The sequence below is a fragment of the Xenopus laevis genome, chromosome 4S (genome assembly GCF_017654675.1).
Source record: "Xenopus laevis strain J_2021 chromosome 4S, Xenopus_laevis_v10.1, whole genome shotgun sequence".
Classification (NCBI taxonomy): domain Eukaryota; kingdom Metazoa; phylum Chordata; class Amphibia; order Anura; family Pipidae; genus Xenopus; species Xenopus laevis.
The window spans coordinates 64,679,708-64,702,739 of NC_054378.1; the positions used below are offsets into that span (position 1 = coordinate 64,679,708).

Here is a 23,032-nt window from a genome sequence, read left to right on the forward strand (position 1 = left end):
TTTCTGGCCTCTGTGCTTCAGTGGCTGCGGCCAAAAAAACTGGGCAAACAATGCCTACAAGGCCAACGTATACACTACTACAGCGGTGGATACGGATTACGTAAAATATATTATGGCTGCTTGAAAAAAGTGACTCCGGTGTTTTTTCTGGAGACGGTAATATTATGGATATTTAGACAGAATGTGAACAAGGTCACACAGCTCGATGGCGGGTTGAAGAAAACAGTGTGCAAATAATGCCTACAGGGCAAATAATGCCTAAAAGGTCAACTTATACACTACTACAGCGGTAGTAAAATAAAAAAAAGTAAAATAAAAAAAAAATGAATATTAAAAAAAAAAAATTAAAGTTGGTGCTGCTGAACTACTAGGAGCAGCAGATTAGCACACCAGTCCCACTCCCCAACACTGCTAGACTAATAGCACTGGGCTCTTATAGTAGTAGTAGTAGTAGTAGTAGTAAAACAACAAAAAAATAAATAAAAGCAGTCCTTACAAGGACTACTGTTATTGCAGCAGTCAGCAGATGAGATCAGAAGCAGGACAGCTGCCCACTGCAGCTACATACAGAGCACTGCAGTAGAAGGTAGATTACTAGCCAGCAAAGCTACCTAAGCTTAAATGTCCCTCAAACCCCTGCAGACTTCTGTCCCTCCAATAACAGAGCAGTATCAAAACGATTACTAGCCAGCAAACTTTCAACTGTCCCTGAAATCACTAACAGGCAGCAGCTCTCTCCCTACACTATCTCTTCAGCACACACAGGCAGAGTGAAAAAACGCTGCAGGGCTTCGGTTTTTATAGGGAAGGGGAGTGGTCCAGGGGAGAGCTTCCTGATTGGCTGCCATGTACCTGCTGGTCTGGGGTGAGAGGGCAAAAAAAAGCGCCAACAATGGCGAACCCAAAATGGCGAACGTCGCGCGACGTTCGCGAACTTCCGGCGAGCGCGAACACCCGATGTTCGCGCGAACAAGTTCGCCGGCGAACAGTTCGCGACATCTCTACTCTCCAGCTCATTTATATCCCTCTTAAGGACTAGAGTCCAAAACTGCACTGCATACTCCAGATGAGGCCTCACCAGGGACCTATAAAGAGGCATAATTATGTTTTCATCCCTTTAGTTAATGCCCTTTTTTATGCAAGACAGAACTTTATTTGCTTTAGTAGCCACAGAATGACACTGCCCAGAATTAGACAACTTGTTATCTACAAAAACCCCTAGATCCTTCTCATTTAAGGAAACTCCCAACACACTGCCATTTAGTGTATAACTTGCATTTATATTATTTTTGCCAAAGTGCATTAGCTTGCATTTATCAACATTGAACCTCATTTTCCAGTTTGCTGCCCAGTTTTCCAGTTTAGACAAATCACTCTGCAAAGTGGCAGCACCCTGCATGGAACCTATAGTTCTGCACAATTTAGTATCATCTGCAAAAATAGAAACAGTACTTTTAATGCCCACCTCCAGGTCATTAATAAACAAGTTGAAAAGCAAGGGACCTAGTACAGAGCCCTGCGGTACTCCACTAACAACACTGGTCCAATTAGAAAATGTTCCATTTACCACTAGAGATGTCGCGAACTGTTCGCCGGCGAACTTGTTCGCGCGAACTGTTCGCCGGCGAACTTGTTCGCGCGAACATCGGGTGTTCGCGCTCGCCGGAAGTTCGCGAACGTCGCGCGACGTTCGCCATTTTGGGTTCGCCATTGTTGGCGCTTTTTTTTGCCCTCTCACCCCAGACCAGCAGGTACATGGCAGCCAATCAGGAAGCTCTCCCCTGGACCACTCCCCTTCCCTATAAAAACCGAAGCCCTGCAGCGTTTTTTCACTCTGCCTGTGTGTGCTGAAGAGATAGTGTAGGGAGAGAGCTGCTGCCTGTTAGTGATTTCAGGGACAGTTGAAAGTTTGCTGGCTAGTAATCGTTTTGATACTGCTCTGTTATTGGAGGGACAGAAGTCTGCAGGGGTTTGAGGGACATTTAAGCTTAGGTAGCTTTGCTGGCTAGTAATCTACCTTCTACTGCAGTGCTCTGTATGTAGCTGCAGTGGGCAGCTGTCCTGCTTCTGATCTCATCTGCTGACTGCTGCAATAACAGTAGTCCTTGTAAGGACTGCTTTTATTTATTTTTTTGTTGTTTTACTACTACTACTACTACTACTATAAGAGCCCAGTGCTATTAGTCTAGCAGTGTTGGGGAGTGGGACTGGTGTGCTAATCTGCTGCTCCTAGTAGTTCAGCAGCACCAACTTTAATTTTTTTTTTTTAATATTCATTTTTTTTTTATTTTACTTTTTTTTATTTTACTACCGCTGTAGTAGTGTATAAGTTGACCTTTTAGGCATTATTTGCCCTGTAGGCATTATTTGCACACTGTTTTCTTCAACCCGCCATCTAGCTGTGTGACCTTGTTCACATTCTGTCTAAATATCCATAATATTACCGTCTCCAGAAAAAACACCGGAGTGACTTTTTCAAGCAGCCATAATATATTTTACGTAATCCGTATCCACCGCTGTAGTAGTGTATACGTTGACCTTGTAGGCATTATTTGCACAGTGTTTTCTTCAACCCGCCATCTAGCTGTGTGACCTTGTTCACATTCTGTCTAAATATCCATAATATTACCGTCTCCAGAAAAAACACCGGAGTGACTTTTTTCAAGCAGCCATAATATATTTTACGTAATCCGTATCCACCGCTGTAGTAGTGTATACGTTGACCTTGTAGGCATTATTTGCACACTGTTTTCTTCAACCCGCCATCTAGCTGTGTGACCTTGTTCACATTCTGTCTAAATATCCATAATATTACCGTCTCCAGAAAAAACACCGGAGTGACTTTTTTCAAGCAGCCATAATATATTTTACGTAATCCGTATCCACCGCTGTAGTAGTGTATACGTTGACCTTGTAGGCATTATTTGCACAGTGTTTTCTTCAACCCGCCATCTAGCTGTGTGACCTTGTTCACATTCTGTCTAAATATCCATAATATTACCGTCTCCAGAAAAAACACCGGAGTGACTTTTTTCAAGCAGCCATAATATATTTTACGTAATCCGTATCCACCGCTGTAGTAGTGTATACGTTGACCTTGTAGGCATTATTTGCACAGTGTTTTCTTCAACCCGCCATCTAGCTGTGTGACCTTGTTCACATTCTGTCTAAATATCCATAATATTACCGTCTCCAGAAAAAACACCGGAGTGACTTTTTTCAAGCAGCCATAATATATTTTACGTAATCCGTATCCACCGCTGTAGTAGTGTATACGTTGACCTTGTAGGCATTATTTGCACACTGTTTTCTTCAACCCGCCATCTAGCTGTGTGACCTTGTTCACATTCTGTCTAAATATCCATAATATTACCGTCTCCAGAAAAAACACCGGAGTGACTTTTTTCAAGCAGCCATAATATATTTTACGTAATCCGTATCCACCGCTGTAGTAGTGTATACGTTGACCTTGTAGGCATTATTTGCACACTGTTTTCTTCAACCCGCCATCTAGCTGTGTGACCTTGTTCACATTCTGTCTAAATATCCATAATATTACCGTCTCCAGAAAAAACACCGGAGTGACTTTTTTCAAGCAGCCATAATATATTTTACGTAATCCGTATCCACCGCTGTAGTAGTGTATACGTTGACCTTGTAGGCATTATTTGCACACTGTTTTCTTCAACCCGCCATCTAGCTGTGTGACCTTGTTCACATTCTGTCTAAATATCCATAATATTACCGTCTCCAGAAAAAACACCGGAGTGACTTTTTTCAAGCAGCCATAATATATTTTACGTAATCCGTATCCACCGCTGTAGTAGTGTATACGTTGACCTTGTAGGCATTATTTGCACACTGTTTTCTTCAACCCGCCATCTAGCTGTGTGTATTATCGTTTCCAGAAAAACCAACTGAGTTTTTGTTGTTGTTGTTGTTTTTTAAAAAATAATGCCAGGCAAAGGCAGGCCGCCACGCAGAGGCCGTGCTAGGGGCCGTGCTGCTATGCAATCCTGTGGCCCTAGCAAATTGCCCAGTTTTAAAAAGCCAATGACCCTGAACTCCCAAAATGCTGAAGAGGTAGTTGACTGGCTTACACAGCACACCCCATCCTCTACCGTTTCTAACTTTACCACAACATCCTCCTCATCCTCCACTGCTATGGCCACCCCACGTAACACTTCCTCCACCACCGGTGCCCCTTCTTCACTGGGGTCAGAGGAGTTATTTTCCCATGAGTTTCTTGAACTGAGTAATGCGCAACCATTATTGCCAGAAGAAGATGAAGGAGATGAGGACCTTACACCAGATTTAATTCTGGCAGAGAACACGACAGAGATGGACATAATGAGTGATGAGGAGGAGGTCCCCGCTGCTGCTTCCTTCTGTGATGTGTCAGAAGAAATTGATGCATCTGAGGAGAATGATGATGAGGAGATTGATGTTTTGTGGGTGCCTAGTAGAAGAGAGCAAGAGGAGGGTAGTTCAGATGGAGAGACGGAGAGTCAGAGAGGCAGTAGGAGAATAAGACTTAGAAGAAGCAGGGAGGACAGCCCGCAGGGATCAGTAGGGCAACAACATGTATCGGCACCTGTGTTCAGCCGGCCAACGCACCCGCCATTGCCGCCAACTTCTACTGTTACCGCCAGATCGCACACTTCCAAAAAGTCAGCAGTGTGGGATTTTTTTAATGTGTGTGCCTCTGACAAAAGCATTGTAATTTGCAATGAGTGCAGTCAGAAACTGAGCCTTGGTAAGCCCAACAGCCACATAGGTACAACTTCTATGCGAAGGCACATGAGCGGCAAGCACAAAGCACTTTGGGAGCAACACCTCAAAGGCAACAGGCAAACTAAAAGCCACACTCCTTCTGGTCCAGCATCTTACTGCTCTACCTCTGCTCTCCTTGACCCGTCTGAACCACCCTCCACTCCGCCTTCCACCTTGACCACCTGTTCCCATTCCCAGTCATCTGCCACCAGCCAAGTTTCTGTGAAGGCCATGTTTGAGCGTAAGAAGCCAATGTCTGACTGTCACCCCCTTGCCCGGCGTCTGACAGCTGGCTTGTCTGCACTCTTAGCCCGCCAGCTTTTACCATACCAGCTGGTGGACTCTGAGGCCTTCCGCAAATTTGTAGCAATTGGGACACCGCAGTGGAAGGTACCCAGCCGCAATTTTTTTTCTAAAAAGGGAATACCACACCTGTACCAACATGTGCAGAGCCAAGTTACCGCATCTCTGTCACTTAGTGTTGGGCCAAAGGTCCATATGACTACTGACGCATGGTCCTCCAAGCATGGTCAGGGCAGGTATGTCACCTACACTGCCCACTGGGTGAACTTGGTAATGGCTGGGAAGCAGGGAATGGGTAGCTCAACAACAACAGTGGAGTTGGTGTCACCGCCACGGATTGCACGCGGTTCTGCCACCACCTCTACTCCTCCATCGCTCTCTACCTCGTCTTCTTCTTCTTCTTACTCTGCTGCTGGGTCCTCCTTCTCCTCCTCCACACCTGTGCACCCCCAGCTCCCCCTAGGCTATTCGACGTGCCAGGTACGCCGTTGTCACGCTGTCTTGGGGATGACGTGCCTGGAAAGCAAAAACCATACCGGATCTGTACTCCTGTCATCTCTGCAGTCACAGGCCGATCGGTGGCTGACCCCACACCAACTGCAGATCGGAAAAGTGGTGTGTGACAATGGAAGCAATCTGTTGGCAGCGTTGAGACTAGGCAATTTAACACATGTGCCCTGCATGGCACATGTGTTAAATTTAATAGTCCAACGTTTTGTCTCCAAGTACCCAGGATTCCAGGACGTTCTCACCCAGTCCAGAAAGGTGTCGGCCCATTTCAGACGTTCCTACACAGCCATGGCACGCCTTGCTGACATTCAGCAGCGCTACAACATGCCAGTCAGGCGTTTGATTTCTGACAGCCAGACTCGCTGGAATTCAACGCTCCTTATGTTGGAACGTCTGCTGCAACAACAAAGGGCCGTCAACGAGTACCTTTTTGAACTGGGTGGTAGGACTGGATCTGCACAGCTGGGGATTTTTTTCCCCCGTTACTGGGTGCTTATGCGCGATGCCTGCAGGCTCATGCGACCTTTTGAAGAGGTGACAAATATGGTCAGTCGCACCGAAGGCACCATCAGCGACCTAATACCCTTCGCTTTATTCCTGGAGCGTGCCGTGCGACGAGTGACAGATGAGGCTGTAGACCAGCGTGACGAGGAGCTGGAAGCGCACGATTTCTGGTCGGAATCACCAGAACGAACCCAGGCACCTGCTGCAACGCAGGGAGAGGTGCCAGAAGTGGAGTCAGAGGAGGAAGGTGGCTTTGTGGAGGAGGAGGAGGAGGACCAACAGGAGCAGGCTTCCCAGGGGGCTAGTGGTGACCTTTTGGGGACCCCTGGTCTTGTACGTGGCTGGGGGGAGGAGACCGTGGATGATGCAGTCCTTGATAATGAGGAAGCGGAGATGGATAGCTCTGCATCCAACCTTGTGAGAATGGGGTCTTTCATGCTGTCATGCCTGTTGAAGGACCCCCGTATCAAGAGGCTTAAGGAGAAGGACCTGTACTGGGTCGCAACGCTACTAGACCCTCGGTACAAGCATAAAGTGTCAGAAATGTTACCAACATACCACAAGTCCGAAAAGATGCGGCATTTACAAACCAGCCTGCAAAACATGTTGTACAATGCTTTTAAGGGTGATGTCACTTCAGGAACTCATCAACATTCCAGGGGCAGAGGTGCCAGTAATCCTGCCACGAGCACACCTGCAAGGACAAAGCCCTTTGGCCAGTCTGTAACGTCAGACATGCAAATGTTTTTCTGTCCAAGGCAGCGCCACAACCCTTCTGGATCCACCCTCAAAGAACGCCTCGACCGGCAGGTAGCGGACTACCTGGCATTAACTGCAGATATCGACACTCTGAGGAGCGATGAACCCCTGGACTACTGGGTGCGCAGGCTTGATCTGTGGCCAGAGCTGTCACAATTTGCCATGAACCTCTTGTCTTGCCCAGCCTCAAGTGTGCTCTCAGAAAGGACCTTCAGTGCAGCAGGAGGGATTGTAACTGAGAAGAGAACTCGCCTAGGTCACAAAAGTGTCGATTACCTGACCTTTATTAAAATGAATGAGGGGTGGATCTCGGAGGGTTACTGCACGCCGGAAGACTTGTTCTGACTTCTATGCAGCTGTCCTTCTCTTCAAGCCTCATGACTCCACACACAGCTGTCCTTTAGCGTCCTCCTCCTCCCTCCGCCACCGTTACAAACTAGGGTGCAAACCCTACTGGTTTAATTTTTTCTGGCCTCTGTGCTTCAGTGGCTGCAACCAAAAAAACTGGGCAAACAATGTCTACAAGGTCAACGTATGGCAAAAAATGACTATTTTCAGCATTTATATGGCATATTTTTTCTGGCAACTGTGCTTCAGTGGCTGCGTCCAAAAAAATGCATATTTTCTGCATTTATATGGCATAATTTTTCTGGCCTCTGTGCTTCAGTGGCTGCAACCAAAAAAATGCATATTTTCAGCATTTATATGGCATAATTTTTCTGGCCTCTGTGCTTCAGTGGCTGCAACCAAAAAAATTTATATTTTCAGCATTTATATGGCATAATTTTTCTGGCCTCTGTGCTTCAGTGGCTGCAACCAAAAAAATACATATTTTCAGCATTTATATGGCATAATTTTTCTGGCAACTGTGCTTCAGTGGCTGCGACCAAAAAAATGACTATTTTCAGCATTTATATGGCATATTTTTTCTGGCCTCTGTGCTTCAGTGGCTGCGGCCAAAAAAACTGGGCAAACAATGCCTACAAGGTCAACGACGTTGACCTTGTAGGCATTGTTTGCCCAGTTTTTTTGGCCGCAGCCACTGAAGCACAGAGGCCAGAAAAAATATGCCATATAAATGCTGAAAATAGTCATTTTTTGCCATATACGTTGAGTCAACGTATGGCAAAAATGACTATTTTCAGCATTTATATGGCATATTTTTTCTGGCCTCTGTGCTTCAGTGGCTGCGGCCAAAAAAACTGGGCAAACAATGCCTACAAGGTCAACGACGTTGACCTTGTAGGCATTGTTTGCCCAGTTTTTTTGGCCGCAGCCACTGAAGCACAGAGGCCAGAAAAAATATGCCATATAAATGCTGAAAATAGTCATTTTTTGCCATACGTTGACTCAACGTATATGGCAAAAAATGACTATTTTCAGCATTTATATGGCATATTTTTTCTGGCAACTGTGCTTCAGTGGCTGCGACCAAAAAAACTGGGCAAACAATGCCTACAAGGTCAACGTATGGCAAAAAATGACTATTTTCAGCATTTATATGGCATATTTTTTCTGGCAACTGTGCTTCAGTGGCTGCAACCAAAAAAACTGGGCAAACAATGTCTACAAGGTCAACGTATGGCGAAAAATGACTATTTTCAGCATTTATATGGCATATTTTTTCTGGCAACTGTGCTTCAGTGGCTGCGTCCAAAAAAACTGGGCAAACAATGCCTACAAGGTCAACGTATGGCAGTTGTTTAACGAGAACAGTAGATTACTAGCCAGCAAAGCTACCTAAGCTAAAATGTCCCTCAAATCCCTGCAGACTTCTGTCCCTCCAATACAGAGCAGTATCAAGCAGATTACTAGCCAGCAAACTTACTATCATCTGTCCCTGAAATCACTAACAGCTCTCCCCCTACACTATCTCTTCCAAGCACACACAGGCAGATTTTTCAGATACATTTTTGCCCTTGATCCCCCTCTGGCATGCCACTGTCCAGGTCGTTGCACCCTTTAAACAACTTTAAAATCATTTTTCTGGCCAGAAATTTTTTTTTTAGATGTTAAAGTTCGCCTTCCCATTGAAGTCTATGGGGTTCGCGAACCGTTCGCGAACCGCTCGCGTTTTTGCGCAAGTTCGCGAATATGTTCGCGAACTTTTTTTCCGACGTTCGCTACATCCCTATTTACCACCACTCTTTGTAGTCTATCTTTTAGCCAGTTCTCTATCCAGGTACAAATACTATGTTCCAGGCCAACATTCCTTAATTTAACCAGTAACCTTTTGTGTGGCACTGTATCAAATGCTTTAGCAAAGTCTAAGTAAATCACACCCACTGCCATCCAAGAATCGAGGTTCCGGCTTACCTTCTCATAAAAAGAAATTAAGTAAGTCTGGCAAGATCTATTACGCATAAAACCATGCTGGCATACATTCATAGTATTATGATTTGCTATTAAGTCCAGTATCGTATCCTTTAATAACCCTTTAAAAAGCTTTCCTACTACTGAGGTCAGACTAACTGGCTTATAATTTTGAGGCTGAGAACGGGATCCTTTTTTGAATAGAGGCACCACATTAGCAATTCGGCAGTCTCTCGGCACTATGCCAGACCTCAATGAATCCTGAAAAATTAAGTAAAGAGGTTTGGCAATCACAGAGCTAAGCTCGCTAATTACCCTGGGATGAATACCATCTGGCCCCGGACCTTTGTTTATCTTAACATGTTCTAGTCTCTTTTGAATTTTCTCATGTGTGAACCATGCATCATTAGTTGTATAACTAGAATTGCGACTATTAAGAAGGAAACCTTCAATAACTGGTTCCTCATTTGTGTAGACAGACGAAAAATATGAATTCAGGATCTGCGCTTTTATTTTGTTTTCATCAACCAGCTGACCCCCCTCGGAAACTAAAGGTCCCACCCCTTCCTGCTTAATTTTTTTACTATTAACATATTTAAAAAATAATTTTGGATTCTTTTTACTGCTTGGTGCAATATTGTTTTCAATATCAATTTTAGCTTGCCTTATAGCTTCTTTGCATGATTTATTGGCCTCCTTGTACCTTATAATTGATTTGGCTGTCCCAGCTAACTTGAAAGCCTTAAAAGCACGCCTCAACACCAACACTTCTTTTGAACCAAAAAGGTTTTGCTTTGCAACGTCGTTCCTTGCTTAAAAGGGGAATATACTGACGTATATTTATTAAACAGCATTTTAAAGACTTCCCATTTATATTCCGTGTTTAACCCTGTGAAAAGCATGTCTCACTTAATATGTTGCAGAGATGCCCTTATACTGTCAAAATGTGCAGTTAGTGTTTTAGTTACTCCATTATAGAATTACTACTGCAACAGAATCTTAAAGGAGACCATGTTATTCACTATTCCCTAAATGCTCACCCACACAAATTTTAGAGATGAATTCAGTATTATTAGTTATTACAAGGTCCAAAAGTAAGTTATTCCTAGTAGGTTCTTGAACAAGCCGGAATAAAAAGTTGTCATTCAGCATATTTAAAAACCTACTAGCTTTTTCTATCTTGGCAACCCCATTACCCCAGTCAATGTCTGGATAATTGACCCAGCTGTGAAGCAGCTTGTATCAGCAAGAGTAGCTGGGCTTCATACTCGACACTTATATAAGGTGGTTTATAGCATACACCAATGATAATTCTCTTTGTAACCTTTTGCCCAGTCAAAATCTCTACCCAGAGGGATTCTACACCCTCACCAGTGCCAGCTATTGTTATTTCTTTAGTGCATGGCTTTAATTCAGGCGTTACATACAAACACACTCCTCCACCCTTTTTTTATCCCTCTGTTCCTCCTAAAAAGGGTGCAACCATTTAAATTCACAATCCAGTCACATGTTTCATCCCACCAGGTCTCAGTGATACCAATTATATCATCATTTTTAGAGCATGCAATTAATTCTAGGTCTCCCATTTTACCTGACAAACTCCTTGCATGATGTTATGTCCAACAACACATGATGTCACATCCTCCAGCGCCAGGTATCCCTTATCTCCCCAGCGATGCTGCCAAACTTACACAGAATGTTCCTAGCGGCGACTTTTATATATTTTTTAAAAAAATTAATATTGGCACCTGAGGGCCACCCTAGGCGCAGGGTGCCTATATATATACACTATCTTGTGTTCAAGTCATTTGTGGAGCAAAGCTATATATATAAATATGGCCCTGGCTACAAAGTGGCAGAAGCGACTGACCAAAAAACAGCACTAGCATGGCACCAAAAAGAGATTGTTACTGACCTTGATGATTAACTATGGAGATCTGAGGCTGACTAGTCATTGGTGACCTCCTGCAATAAAAGGAATAAACCTTAATGTCAAAGAAAATTTCAGCAGACAGTCTGCCATGCAAAATAATGACAGTTTGGGTGCATGTGTTGTGGCACATCTTATTTATATATATATATATATTTTATATATATATATATATATATATATATATATATATATATATATATATATATATATATATATATCAACATACAGTAGATCAACTTATGCATCATGTGATAGAAATGGAGTAATATAGTGAATATAGTGAATGGTTTTATTAAAGGTAAGGTAAGAAGTTTAATTGATGTAAACATTATTGGCTATATGAATAGAGATTTAATTGTAATCTTTCAGGACTCATATTTTATTAAAAAAAGTACAATGTAGAGAACCATTATTGTTTGAGCACTTGCAGAATTTCATTCAGCTTTTTCCCACTGTACATTTTTCCGATGAATACAAAAATGGAACTTTATAAATATTTTTGGGCTATTTGTCGTCCATATAACGGCTTTAGGCACAGGGCATATACTGAAGCTTGCTCCTCCTGATGTAACAGGTGCAAGTGTTCCACGTATGGACCCTAAACTGGTCCAGTAGTAAATGAGTCATTCAGTGGTTAAATGTAACATGTGGTCATAACAATGAACGGAACAGGACTACAGTATACATAGTAATATACTGAGATGTTTAGGAACAGTGATTACCCCACAGTAATTTCTGGTACTGTACTTGAGAAATATGGCTTTTCAGATGAAAAATACTTGCACAATATAGGTTTCAGAATAAACCAGAATCATGAATAAGATTCTATGAGATTAACACGGGTTTCATAAAAAAACAGAATCATGAATAAGATTCTATGAGATTAACACGGGTTTCAGAATAAACCAGAATCATGAATACGATTCTATGAGATTAACACGGGTTTCAGAATAAACCAGAATCATGAATAAGATTCTATGAGATTAACACGGGTTTCATAATAAACCAGAATCATGAATACGATTCTATGAGATTAACACGGGTTTCAGAATAAACCAGAATCATGAATAAGATTCTATGAGATTAACACGGGTTTCATAATAAACCAGAATCATGAATAAGATTCTATGAGATTAACACGGGTTTCAGAATAAACCAGAATCATGAATAAGATTCTATGAGATTAACACGGCTTTCATAATAAACCAGAATCATGAATAAGATTCTATGAGATTAACACGGGTTTCAGAATAAACCAGAATCATGAATATGATTCTATGAGATTAACACGGGTTTCATAATAAACCAGAATCATGAATAAGATTCTATGAGATTAACACGGGTTTCAGAATAAACCAGAATCATGAATAAGATTCTATGAGATTAACACGGGTTTCAGAATAAACCAGAATCATGAATAAGATTCTATGAGATTAACACGGGTTTCAGAATAAACCAGAATCATGAATAAGATTCTATGAGATTAACACGGCTTTCATAATAAACCAGAATCATGAATAAGATTCTATGAGATTAACACGGGTTTCAGAATAAACCAGAATCATGAATATGATTCTATGAGATTAACACGGGTTTCATAATAAACCAGAATCATGAATAAGATTCTATGAGATTAACACGGGTTTCAGAATAAACCAGAATCATGAATATGATTCTATGAGATTAACACGGGTTTCATAATAAACCAGAATCATGAATAAGATTCTATGAGATTAACACGGGTTTCAGAATAAACCAGAATCATGAATACGATTCTATGAGATTAACAGTCATAGTTGGCATCAAGTGCTAACACATCATTTACTAAACCTGTATATTACATTAAACAGCAAGCTCACCATGATTAGTTGCATGAATGAGAAAAATCAGTCATAAAAATGTAGTTTTATTCTCTAAAAAGACACAGATTGATGTCACTTTTCATGGTTAGTCGAGTCTTTAATGCCAAATTAAATACAGTAATACTTGTATGATGCAACATTACACAATCCAGTGAACTTAACATGATTTTATCCCAATACCATGATTTGGACTGCAGACTTACAACTCCTCCCATTTTTCTATAGATTTTAATTGTTTTATTTGTTATAGGGTTAGCACAAATAAACAGATTTTGTTTTGGTCCTCATCACAGTACTTGAGGATGGTTTCAATTCTATCAGTTGCAAGGTAATTGATATATGATAGGAGCTAAACTCGAAGGGGGTTATTTATCAAAATCCAAAATTTTCTCACTATTTTCTTAAAATCACTCTGACCGAATCCTCACAGACTCCCCCCCCATTTATCAATTTCTGATGCGGGAAAAGACTAAATAAAATTGTGAAAAAATATATTTGTACGATTTCGGATTTGTCGAAAACTACAACTTTTTCGGATTTGATGCCGAAAACATGGAATCTCCGGATAATTGAACGGGAGATCTGCCATTGACTTCTACATGAATGTGGCAGGTCTGAGTTGGAGTACTTTTTTGTTTGGACTTTTAACACCATCTGGATTTAATGAATCTCAAAAAAATTGAGCTTTTTTTTCTATAAAAATATTGTTTTTTCCCTTTAAAAGTTCTGCCAGAAAAAAAACAGACTTCAATAAATAACCCCTGAGGTCTTTCACCCCCATAAGCAGTACAAAGTTAGTAGTTATATTTCCTAATAAAATAAATAAATTCTTTGGAGTAAGGAATCTATCACATGAAATTATTATGATTTAGAAAATGGTCACAAGCCTAAAAAAGTAAGTAGCATGTAACATCAATCTTTTAATCTATCTCACATACTAAATGCAACATGTTGCATAGTTATTCCACATTCTGAGAATGAGCGGAAGTCTTGCAAGATAATTAGCTGTTATACCTACTCTCAGGGCCGGAAATAGGGGTAGGCAGAGTAGGCACGTGCCTAGGGCGCAAAGGTGGAGGGGCGCCAGGCACGTACTTACTCCTACCCCTAGTCCGGTCCCTTCTTTGCCGACTGGCCACTGTCCCATCTGTGTATGCATGCGAAAATGCATGCGTCAATCCGCACATACGCAGAAGCATTTTTTTCGTGCATGCGCAGAAGCAGTTTTTCGCGCATGCACATAAGCGTCTTTTCGCGCATGCGCAGAAGCGTCAGGGGCGTAACTACAGAGGAAGCAGACCCTGCGACTGCAGGGGGGCCCAGGAGGTATAGGGGCCCCATGAGGTCCTAATTCATATACAATTTCAATAAATACTGGTACAACTGGTCAACCTGGGGGCCTGAAAAATAATCTGCTATGGGGCCCAGTAATATCTAGTTAAGCCACTGAGAAGCGTCTTTTCGCGCATGCACAGAAGCGCTCAACCAGCCGGCGCAGCAGCCGGGCAGGCTGCCTAGGGCGCCTGCCTGGCTTGGCCCGGCTCTGCCTACTCTTTATTTGTATCTTATGGATTCATTCATGAGGAGCAAGTATTGGCCTACACTACATAAATCCAGACATAGGTTAGAAATTTATTTGAGATGAGTTTGTACTGAGCAAACTGTCTGATACCAAAACAGCATTCATACTAGTGATGTGCGGGCCGACCCGAGGCCCGTGGGACCCGCGGGTCGGGTGGGTTCGGGCCGACCCCTGGACGAAATGCTCCGGGTGGGTCGAGCTCTTCTCCTGCTCTCCCCGCCCGCGACCTAGTACTGCTGGCTTCCGGCGCCGGAATTTATAGACTTCTGCCTGCCCTGCCCCTTTTGTGACGTCACTGCAGATGGGGCGGGCCTATAAATAAAGGGGAGCAGCAGGCCCGGGTCAGATGCAGGTAGGGAGCGGGTGGGTTAGGGTCGGGTGCGGGTCAAGAATTTCTCGATTACACTAATTCACACATTCCAACAATTCATCTGTGCTCCGCTAGTTACTGAGGTGATAGCATACTGTATATACTGTATAATGTATGTATTGTAAATGCACATTTGGATGTGCCTGTTGATTCCAAACCTAAATATGGAAATTATATTCCATTAAACACATAGGAATAATTTTTTTAAGGCTAGGTTTCCTAGCAACCGCAACACAATAACGATCTTAATTACCAGTCCTGTCAATTAGAAAGAATGGTTAAATCATTGGCTGGCACAGGACCCTAGCAGCACGTGGCACTTGCTGATGGATAATATATGTGGGCTGTATTATTATGACACAGTTTGTTAGCTAACTGACACAATGAGTTAATGGAAATGAGATTGCAGATATCTATGGTATGTTTTAAGGAAGAAGAAACACTTTTCTATCTGTCTGTGTTCAATTATTTGATGTATGTGAATAAAAGGGGCTACTACAACGGCAGCAGGTTGTTGGAAGCCATGACGGAGTAAGAAGGGCACAGAAATCTAGGTTGACAGGGATTGGGGAAGATCTTAGTGTAGGATAGAAGTAGAATTAAGAGCAGCAATTGGAAAGCCAGACAGCCAGGAGAACCATAACAACCAACCCTTAATTTCATAATCTTTCATAATTTTCATAATCTGTCTCAATTTGTTGGGGGTAAAGGTTCTGTCTATTTAGCAGTGTGTGTTGCATCTTTTATCATAGTTTGTAACACCTGTTTCTAGGAGTTGCATGACACATTGGATAATCCTATCACAGTAACTACATAGAATCAACACCTCTGTGAATAATAGATGTCACCTCTCTGAAGAGTTACAATGTGCCATTGTAAATGGATTAGTGGAAGAGTTTATATGCCGAAAACTTCCCACACCAGTCATCTGAACTGAAGAAGCTGCTCGGATGAGTGGTGAAATGTCTTCAATGATTACTCAGCAAGTCCAGGTGTTTTAGATTTACCTATACTAGATAATGAAGCTGAAATTGCCCTTTAGGCTGAGTCACAGTTCTCCCAAGATACCTGCTTATCTTAAATAGTTACAGTTGTTTCTTTGCTTATCTTAACTTGTTACAAATATATTGAAGTGCAGCTGCTCAGTGTTCTGGGCTCTCTGCCAAAAAAGCCTCTCATTTTAATTACGTTTCAGAAACGTTGTATCTTTTTCTGGCATCAGTGCAGGAGATCAAAGAGAAACTCGGGACATTTCCGTCTGATAAGTTTGATGGAGGATGTCGATTTCCCAATGGAAAAACCACCAACATCCTTCAGTTTTTCACCTGGTGGTTCTGGGGAACTGTCTAATTTAAAGATTTCTTCTATGCAAAACCTCTGGGGCTTTCCCAATTTAGTCTAACAAAGCCTGCAGGCTATTGATGCTTGCAAGTCTATCAATGGACAACAAATTATGGGTCTGCAAGAACTTTGCAAGTATTGCTCTGTTGATGCACAATATAGATAGAGTATGTGTTACAACACACAAATCCTCACCACATAATAGCATAATACAGGGTTGTGCCTCACCATGTAACAGCACAATAAAGGGAAATGCCTCAGAACAAAACAGCATAGTAGAGGGCTGTACCTAACCACAAACAAGCATATTGCAGCTGTACCATACTTTATTACAGGACTATACACAAATGTACCTCCCCAACATTTCAGCATAATACAAGGCTTTGCTCTCCACAACAACATATCTATGCTTATATGGTGTCACAAATATAAGGATGCTGTTGTTTTCTACACAAATCTGAAGCATAAAAACAGAAGCTCAAGACAATTAAATTCTCTGCATTTCTGTTTACAGTTATGTTTGACATTTTCACTGAAGATGGTAGACATGACTCAAGCTCTATGTCAGGGCACCATTTGCATTGCTGTTCTACCTGTATCCAGCACACATGAAAACTACGAAAAACACAAAGTCAAACCCATTAAGTCACTCTTATGTCATACACCACCTTGCATTGCCACGTAAATCAACAGACACTTAATTATATATTTATGTCCCTCTCTTTTGAAGGTCAATTTCCTTCCTTAATTGATAAGAACCAGGCTTAGAGCAAGAGAAACACTAAATTGCAAAACCAGGCTTAGAGCATTAAATCACAAAATGAAAGATTTGGCAAAAAAATAAAAAAAAATAATAGTCATATAATGTTAGCAGGATGTGATGTCACTTATGCCATCTGGTACTACAGACACTTGTTTGGTCTTGGCATGTAAAAAAGAGGCATTTGATAACAAAATGGTTAAATGTGAACAATGAATTTTGCATTGCCAAAAATAAATATTTTCATAACAAAATTGCAAGCGAGATTGCTTGAGCATCATATTACATAAAAAATATTTTCAGTTTTGAGAAAATGAGCATCTGAATGAAAGAGGTCGTTGACTTATAATTAAATTTTAAGGGGACACATAGGGTAAATTATAACGTAATGTAAAATTTTCACTGTCCCATTGAGCATTGTTTTGGTAACTCAAATATAACTTTTAGCACAGTTGTACTTCTGTGTCAGAATTGTGTACATTCATGGCATGTAAATGGTTAAAGAATCATAGTCACGTTTGTGTGTTTTCAAATGGCCCTTCTCTTTTCTGTCTAGGCATCATTTCAGTCATGCCTTTTGGCAGTCATTGGATATAAGTTAATGTGGGTTGTACAAACAACCCAAGAGAACCAAGGGAAAATGTGGTCATCTCTCACAATAACATACTTTTGTTCACTGCTACTGCTAAAGTGCTTGGGATGCCAGTATCTATCACTGTTGTAGTAATGGGCATGTCTAACCACACCCTTTGGTGGACATGTATGTTTTTATACATATTATATACTTACGAAAACAATTCTAGTAATACACGATTCCCTTATTTCTCTTATGGAGTACTAAGCAGATATAACTGCACCATCTACTGGTAAATGCCATAACTGCAGCCTAAATATTCCGTCTGTTTTAACAAAAGGATATGCTAGGTGCAAAAGGGTCCACGTGTGTACATGTGCCTTGCTATATGCAGCATCTATTGTCAGTACAGCTGTACCTAACACATATGCCTTTGCACCTACTAATTAAGGCCACTAAATTTCATTAACTTTGTCTAGAAGTCATTGGCCATTAATGCTGCACACATCATAGGGCTGGATATCCCGGGCCCGCGCGGTTTTAGCACCCAGCCGCACTACCCCCCCCCCCCGAGTGTGCGCATGCACCCGGAGCACTGGGGTGCGTTCCCAGTGCTCCCCATAAAGCTGCAGGGCAGCATGTCACCCCTGATAATTTGCCACCCTAGACCCAGGCCTTTGTGGCCTCACCACAAATCTGGGCCTGATCACTCATGTTTAGTACATGAGCCTAATTTGTTTTGCTGTCATTAGTTTCATGAGCATAAGAGCTAATGTGAGGGGCAGATTAATGAGGTTTTGCCCGTCCGCGTTTAAGCAAACAGAGAAAATGTGAGTGAATTGCTGAACTCTTGTTTTCTACACTTGATTGCTTTGACTTGCTGCTGAATGTGTTCTAAAGAAAACAGTGTCGCCACCCATTCGTGTGTTTTTGACTGCCCCTAAGTTAGGGTTGCCGCCTTTTTGGCCCGGTTGAATCCGGGCTGGGGGCGGGGTCATGATGAAATGGGGCAGGGCTGTTATACTGCAGGGTGGGTCGTGACATCAGGGACAGGGCTATGATGTGGCGATCGGAGATTGGCCAATTGCTGTGTCAATCATAGGGAATCCTGCCCGGTTTTCCTAAATTGGAAAACCAGGCTGTACAGGTCAAAACCGGACAGCTGACAACCCTACCCTAGGTAGTGGCGTAACTAATGTGTGCCAAGACCCCTCCTCACAAAAAAATCTTTGAAGGGGCCCAGCACAGCAATAACTACCAGCAGGGGCCCTGCGGCCATGAGGGGACTTTAGAAACTCACCTCAGGCAGCAGCAGCTCCCTAGTCGCCAGGGGTGGCAAATAAACAGTCCTGGTAATTCCTGGTCATTAAATAAGAAATGTACTCTTCTAGTGCAGAGAGAGCACTCCTGTGCAAAAAAGGTAAATCACTTGGCAGTAAGTGGGGGCTGCATTACAGAAGCCACGGCAGGTGGCAAGAGGCTTAGAGTTGCTCCTGCCTACCAGGCCCCTTGCCCACTTTCCACTGGTGTCTTCAGGCTGCCTACGTGTTCCCTCCCAGCTTGAAGGTAGCAGAGAGAGGCTGTGGAGGGGGGGGGATAATGTCCAGCTATAGAGGAAGCAGACCCCTTGTTTCCCGGACACCCAGCGACTGCAGGGTCTGCTTCCTCTATAGTTACCCACTGACCCTAAGTGTTCATTTTGCTGAGTTACAAGTCTGCCATCTCTGGGGGATGCTTCTGTCGAAAGTTATACCAGAGGAAAAGTCTGATGGTGGGCCCTGAGAAAATATCCCTTTTTTATTAAAACATTTAACCATTAATTAAAACAGCCCTGGCCAGTGTGATGGCCATATTGACAAGGATGCAGCTTGTATAAGATTTATAAGCATGTTAAGGAATAGTGCACTTATTAGCACATAATAGCATGTTTTAGATTTAGAGAGTGCAATGATTCAGAGGAAGTGGCATATCGCACATATTTTTGCACTTTGGTACCTGCTCTTTAGCAGTAAAACAGCAGAGAGCTGACGTGAATACAACCATATTTTTATACCCATTTTTTACTTATATTAATGGAAGCTAATTATGAAAAAAACTTACTTGTTTGGTACTCCATGTACATTGGTCAACACTGTAAAATTATTTCTCACACTGCGCAAACTCGCCAGCACCTAGTGGAAAAAATAAGAGACATTTATCTGATTCATAGCCATGCTGTAATGAGAATGCAGTGGCACTAGCACACAAATAACAGAGGTTTGCTGTAAAGGTGAAGGGAAAGGGATCATACCTGAGCAAAAGGTGTAACTATCAAGTCATCTCCATGCCTAAAACAGACAAAAAGAAAACACTTAATCATATGATTACTACAGTATAAGGGCCGCTTTCAATATTTTGTATTAGATCATGGCAGTTATTTTTATGTTCATTTTAATCTTCTTTGCAATATGGATACAAACAACAGAAAAATCATAGTAATCTACCAAAGTTTTCCTATTTTCTTTTAAAACAGTATTCATTTTTGAAGAACCATCCACAGACTTATTTAGAAATGCTTCCCTGCTCCATAAACCAAGTATCTATTGGCTAGTAGGCTGAATCGAATGCTTGAGGTGAGAAAACAGCACCCTAGTTTTTGACAAAAATATACAAACAGTATACAGTTTAATGAAATTGTCGTTTCGATGTGAGGAATGTACTATGCAGATACATTGTACATTGATGATGTCTGTTCCAACTATAAATATATTATGACATCTTCTTAAAGGGAAAATATTCCCCTCTTTTTGCCATGAGCTCATTCAGTTGGGATGATATAGAAAAGATATATAAACACTATCTGAACTTCAAGAAATAAACATATATCCACATATACTTTTACATAAGCATTTCTGATTCTACAAATTAAAAAAAAACTAAAATCACATGATACTCTTACAAACCATTTCCCAACATCCCTTAGGCTCACAGTGTAATGCAACCTCATGCTCACTTTGTTCCATTGTAAAATAATTCTGGGACTTCATGGCCCTCTGCTTTCCATAGTGGGTGGTGCAGAGATTCTTTGAAAAGCAGAAGGACTATAAGATCAAGACTTCAAGGAATGAAACTACCTTTGGTGCTTGGGGTACCTGCACCCCTTGGGGACACAAACAAGAGGGCAGATGAAGGATGGAATGTGAAGGTGTGTGCAGAGGCATGCGGGTGTAAAGTTAGGGGTCCCTGTCAATAGGGTGGTGGAGAGCCTGGGGGCAAATCCTGCACCAGATCTTCAAATTGTGTTAAGCCATCATGTAAATGTGAGTGATACTATATGCTTGGTGTGCTCTAGGCTGCTGCTCAAAAGCTAAGATTAGGGATACTTATAAATCATCTAAATCATTATCTAAAACAAGGTGACATCTGTCGTAGAGGTTTGTGTTGCAGGGCTGAAGCTTTGATGACAATATGAATTAATTTTTAATCAGCCTTCTACTGGGAATTTTCTATTGTATATACTGTACTGTATACTGTGTTCCCTAACTTCAGGTAAGTGAGCAGTCCAGAGCATATTCTCAGGGGCACCTTAAAGTACCGGTGGACCCAGTGCAAAGATATCATTGCTTAGTAGCAGCCACATAAATAAAGGTGGACTTGAATATAATAAAGCAAGCAATAAAGGAAACCAGCAAGAAATCTCCTTATTTTGTGATTGCAGGAAAACAAACAGACCGAACCTTACAACCCACCACTACATGGGATCGAATACGGAAAAAAAAGAAAAGATACCAAGATACCAAGAGGATAATGGGGATATTTGTTCCAATAGAAAGTTACAAAAAATAAATCCTAAAGTTGAAGAACAGTCCTAATAAGCACTGGGCAAACTCACCTTTTTTCTGTTGACCTTGCATGTGCTGTGAATGAGCAGAAAAGTAGCAATATCATGCTAGGGAGATTCAATTTTTATTGCTTCCCTTCAGAGTGTCTACAGGACTTCATTGCCAGTTTAGTGTAGAATCTTTGGAGGCAGTTCATTTATTTTTATTTCAATTTTAGACATGTTCAATGAAAAATGTAAAATGTTTCTATTATGTTTAATATACATGACAAAACAATACTTACTGCTCGCTGGCAGCAGAGGAATTCCTGGACATAGTCTTTGGTGATAAATCATAGTCACTGTCCGATCTATACAGAAAGGATTCTCTGCGCTGGTTGTGACTTGTAAAGTTGGTGTGCAGCACCAGTCCAGAGCCAGGGCTAGCCTGGTGATCCAGAGGGCTACGTCCTGGGGTGGGACCATTTTCAACATCAAAGCTGTTGAAAAGAAAACAAAATAATGATCAGAAGCTAATAAGGGATTTTTCAATTTAAGGACATTAAACATCATCATCATTTATTTAATTAAACAAATCTATCATCCTAGGCAGGGTTTTTATGTAAAGCATTCTGCATGATTATTAACAAATTGATGATAAAAATTGCAATTTAACAGCTGCATCTTTTTTCTTACTAACATTAAGTAACAATTTCCCTTGAACAGTGACACTAGTAACATTTATATTAGGCACAAACATATATATATATATATATATCTATATATATATCTATATATATATCTATATATATCTATATATATATATATATATATATATATATATATATATATATATATATATATATATATATATATATATATATAGATATATATAGATAGATAGAACAGGACAGCTCCCACCTTCAATTAAAGCTACCTTGTATATATAGTATATATAGTATACACACACACACACACAGAGATATATATATATATATATATATATATATATATATATAGATATAGATATAGATATATATAGATAGATAGATAGAACAGGACAGCTCCCACCTTCAATTAAAGCTACTTTGTAGCTGCCCCTGTGCCCTATATATATATATATAGATAGATAGATAGATAGATAGATAGATAGATAGATAGATAGATAGATAGATAGATATACATGTATACACATATACACATACATATATTTGGCCTTGCATGCTGGTATGGGGTTTAAGGCAAATGCAATACTTGAGGCGCAAATAATACATAGTCCATACCATGTGCTCTATATAGCACCTCTTTGCAACTTTACTGCAAAAAATATATGATGAGCACTAAAATATGTATATCATTACTGTATGTGTATCTAGGGTTGCTGTGTGTCTTAATTGGTTTATCTTGGGTCTGTTCAATTTCAAATTCTCTGTCTTGGTTTCTTATGCAAATTAGAGGTCAAATTCTTTGACAATTTATTCCGCGTGATGCAAGACTGTGACACTGAGCTGCTGCTACTGCAACTCATTAGAATATACAGAGAGCTGTAGTTGGAGTATACAGAGAGGGCAGTGGGGCTCAGTCGGGGATAAGGCAAAGCCTGAATACAGTAATTTTTTTGGACTTTGCTTTCATCAGTCTGCACATTA

At 41.2% G+C, this 23,032-nt stretch overlaps 1 protein-coding gene across 3 annotated transcripts in view; it reads right to left on the reverse strand.

The window, feature by feature from the left end:
- The window catches only part of pde4b.S (phosphodiesterase 4B S homeolog), a 257,804-nt gene that overhangs the window by 69,974 nt on the left and 164,798 nt on the right, over nucleotides 1-23,032 (reverse strand). For all 3 annotated transcript variants that reach the window (XM_041591314.1, NM_001092664.1, XM_018259601.2), the window contains 4 exon segments: nucleotides 21,689-21,883; nucleotides 19,875-19,911; nucleotides 19,685-19,755; nucleotides 11,078-11,127 (listed from right to left, as the gene is read on the reverse strand). In XM_041591314.1, coding sequence (XP_041447248.1) covers nucleotides 11,078-11,127; nucleotides 19,685-19,755; nucleotides 19,875-19,911; nucleotides 21,689-21,883 — 353 coding nt within the window.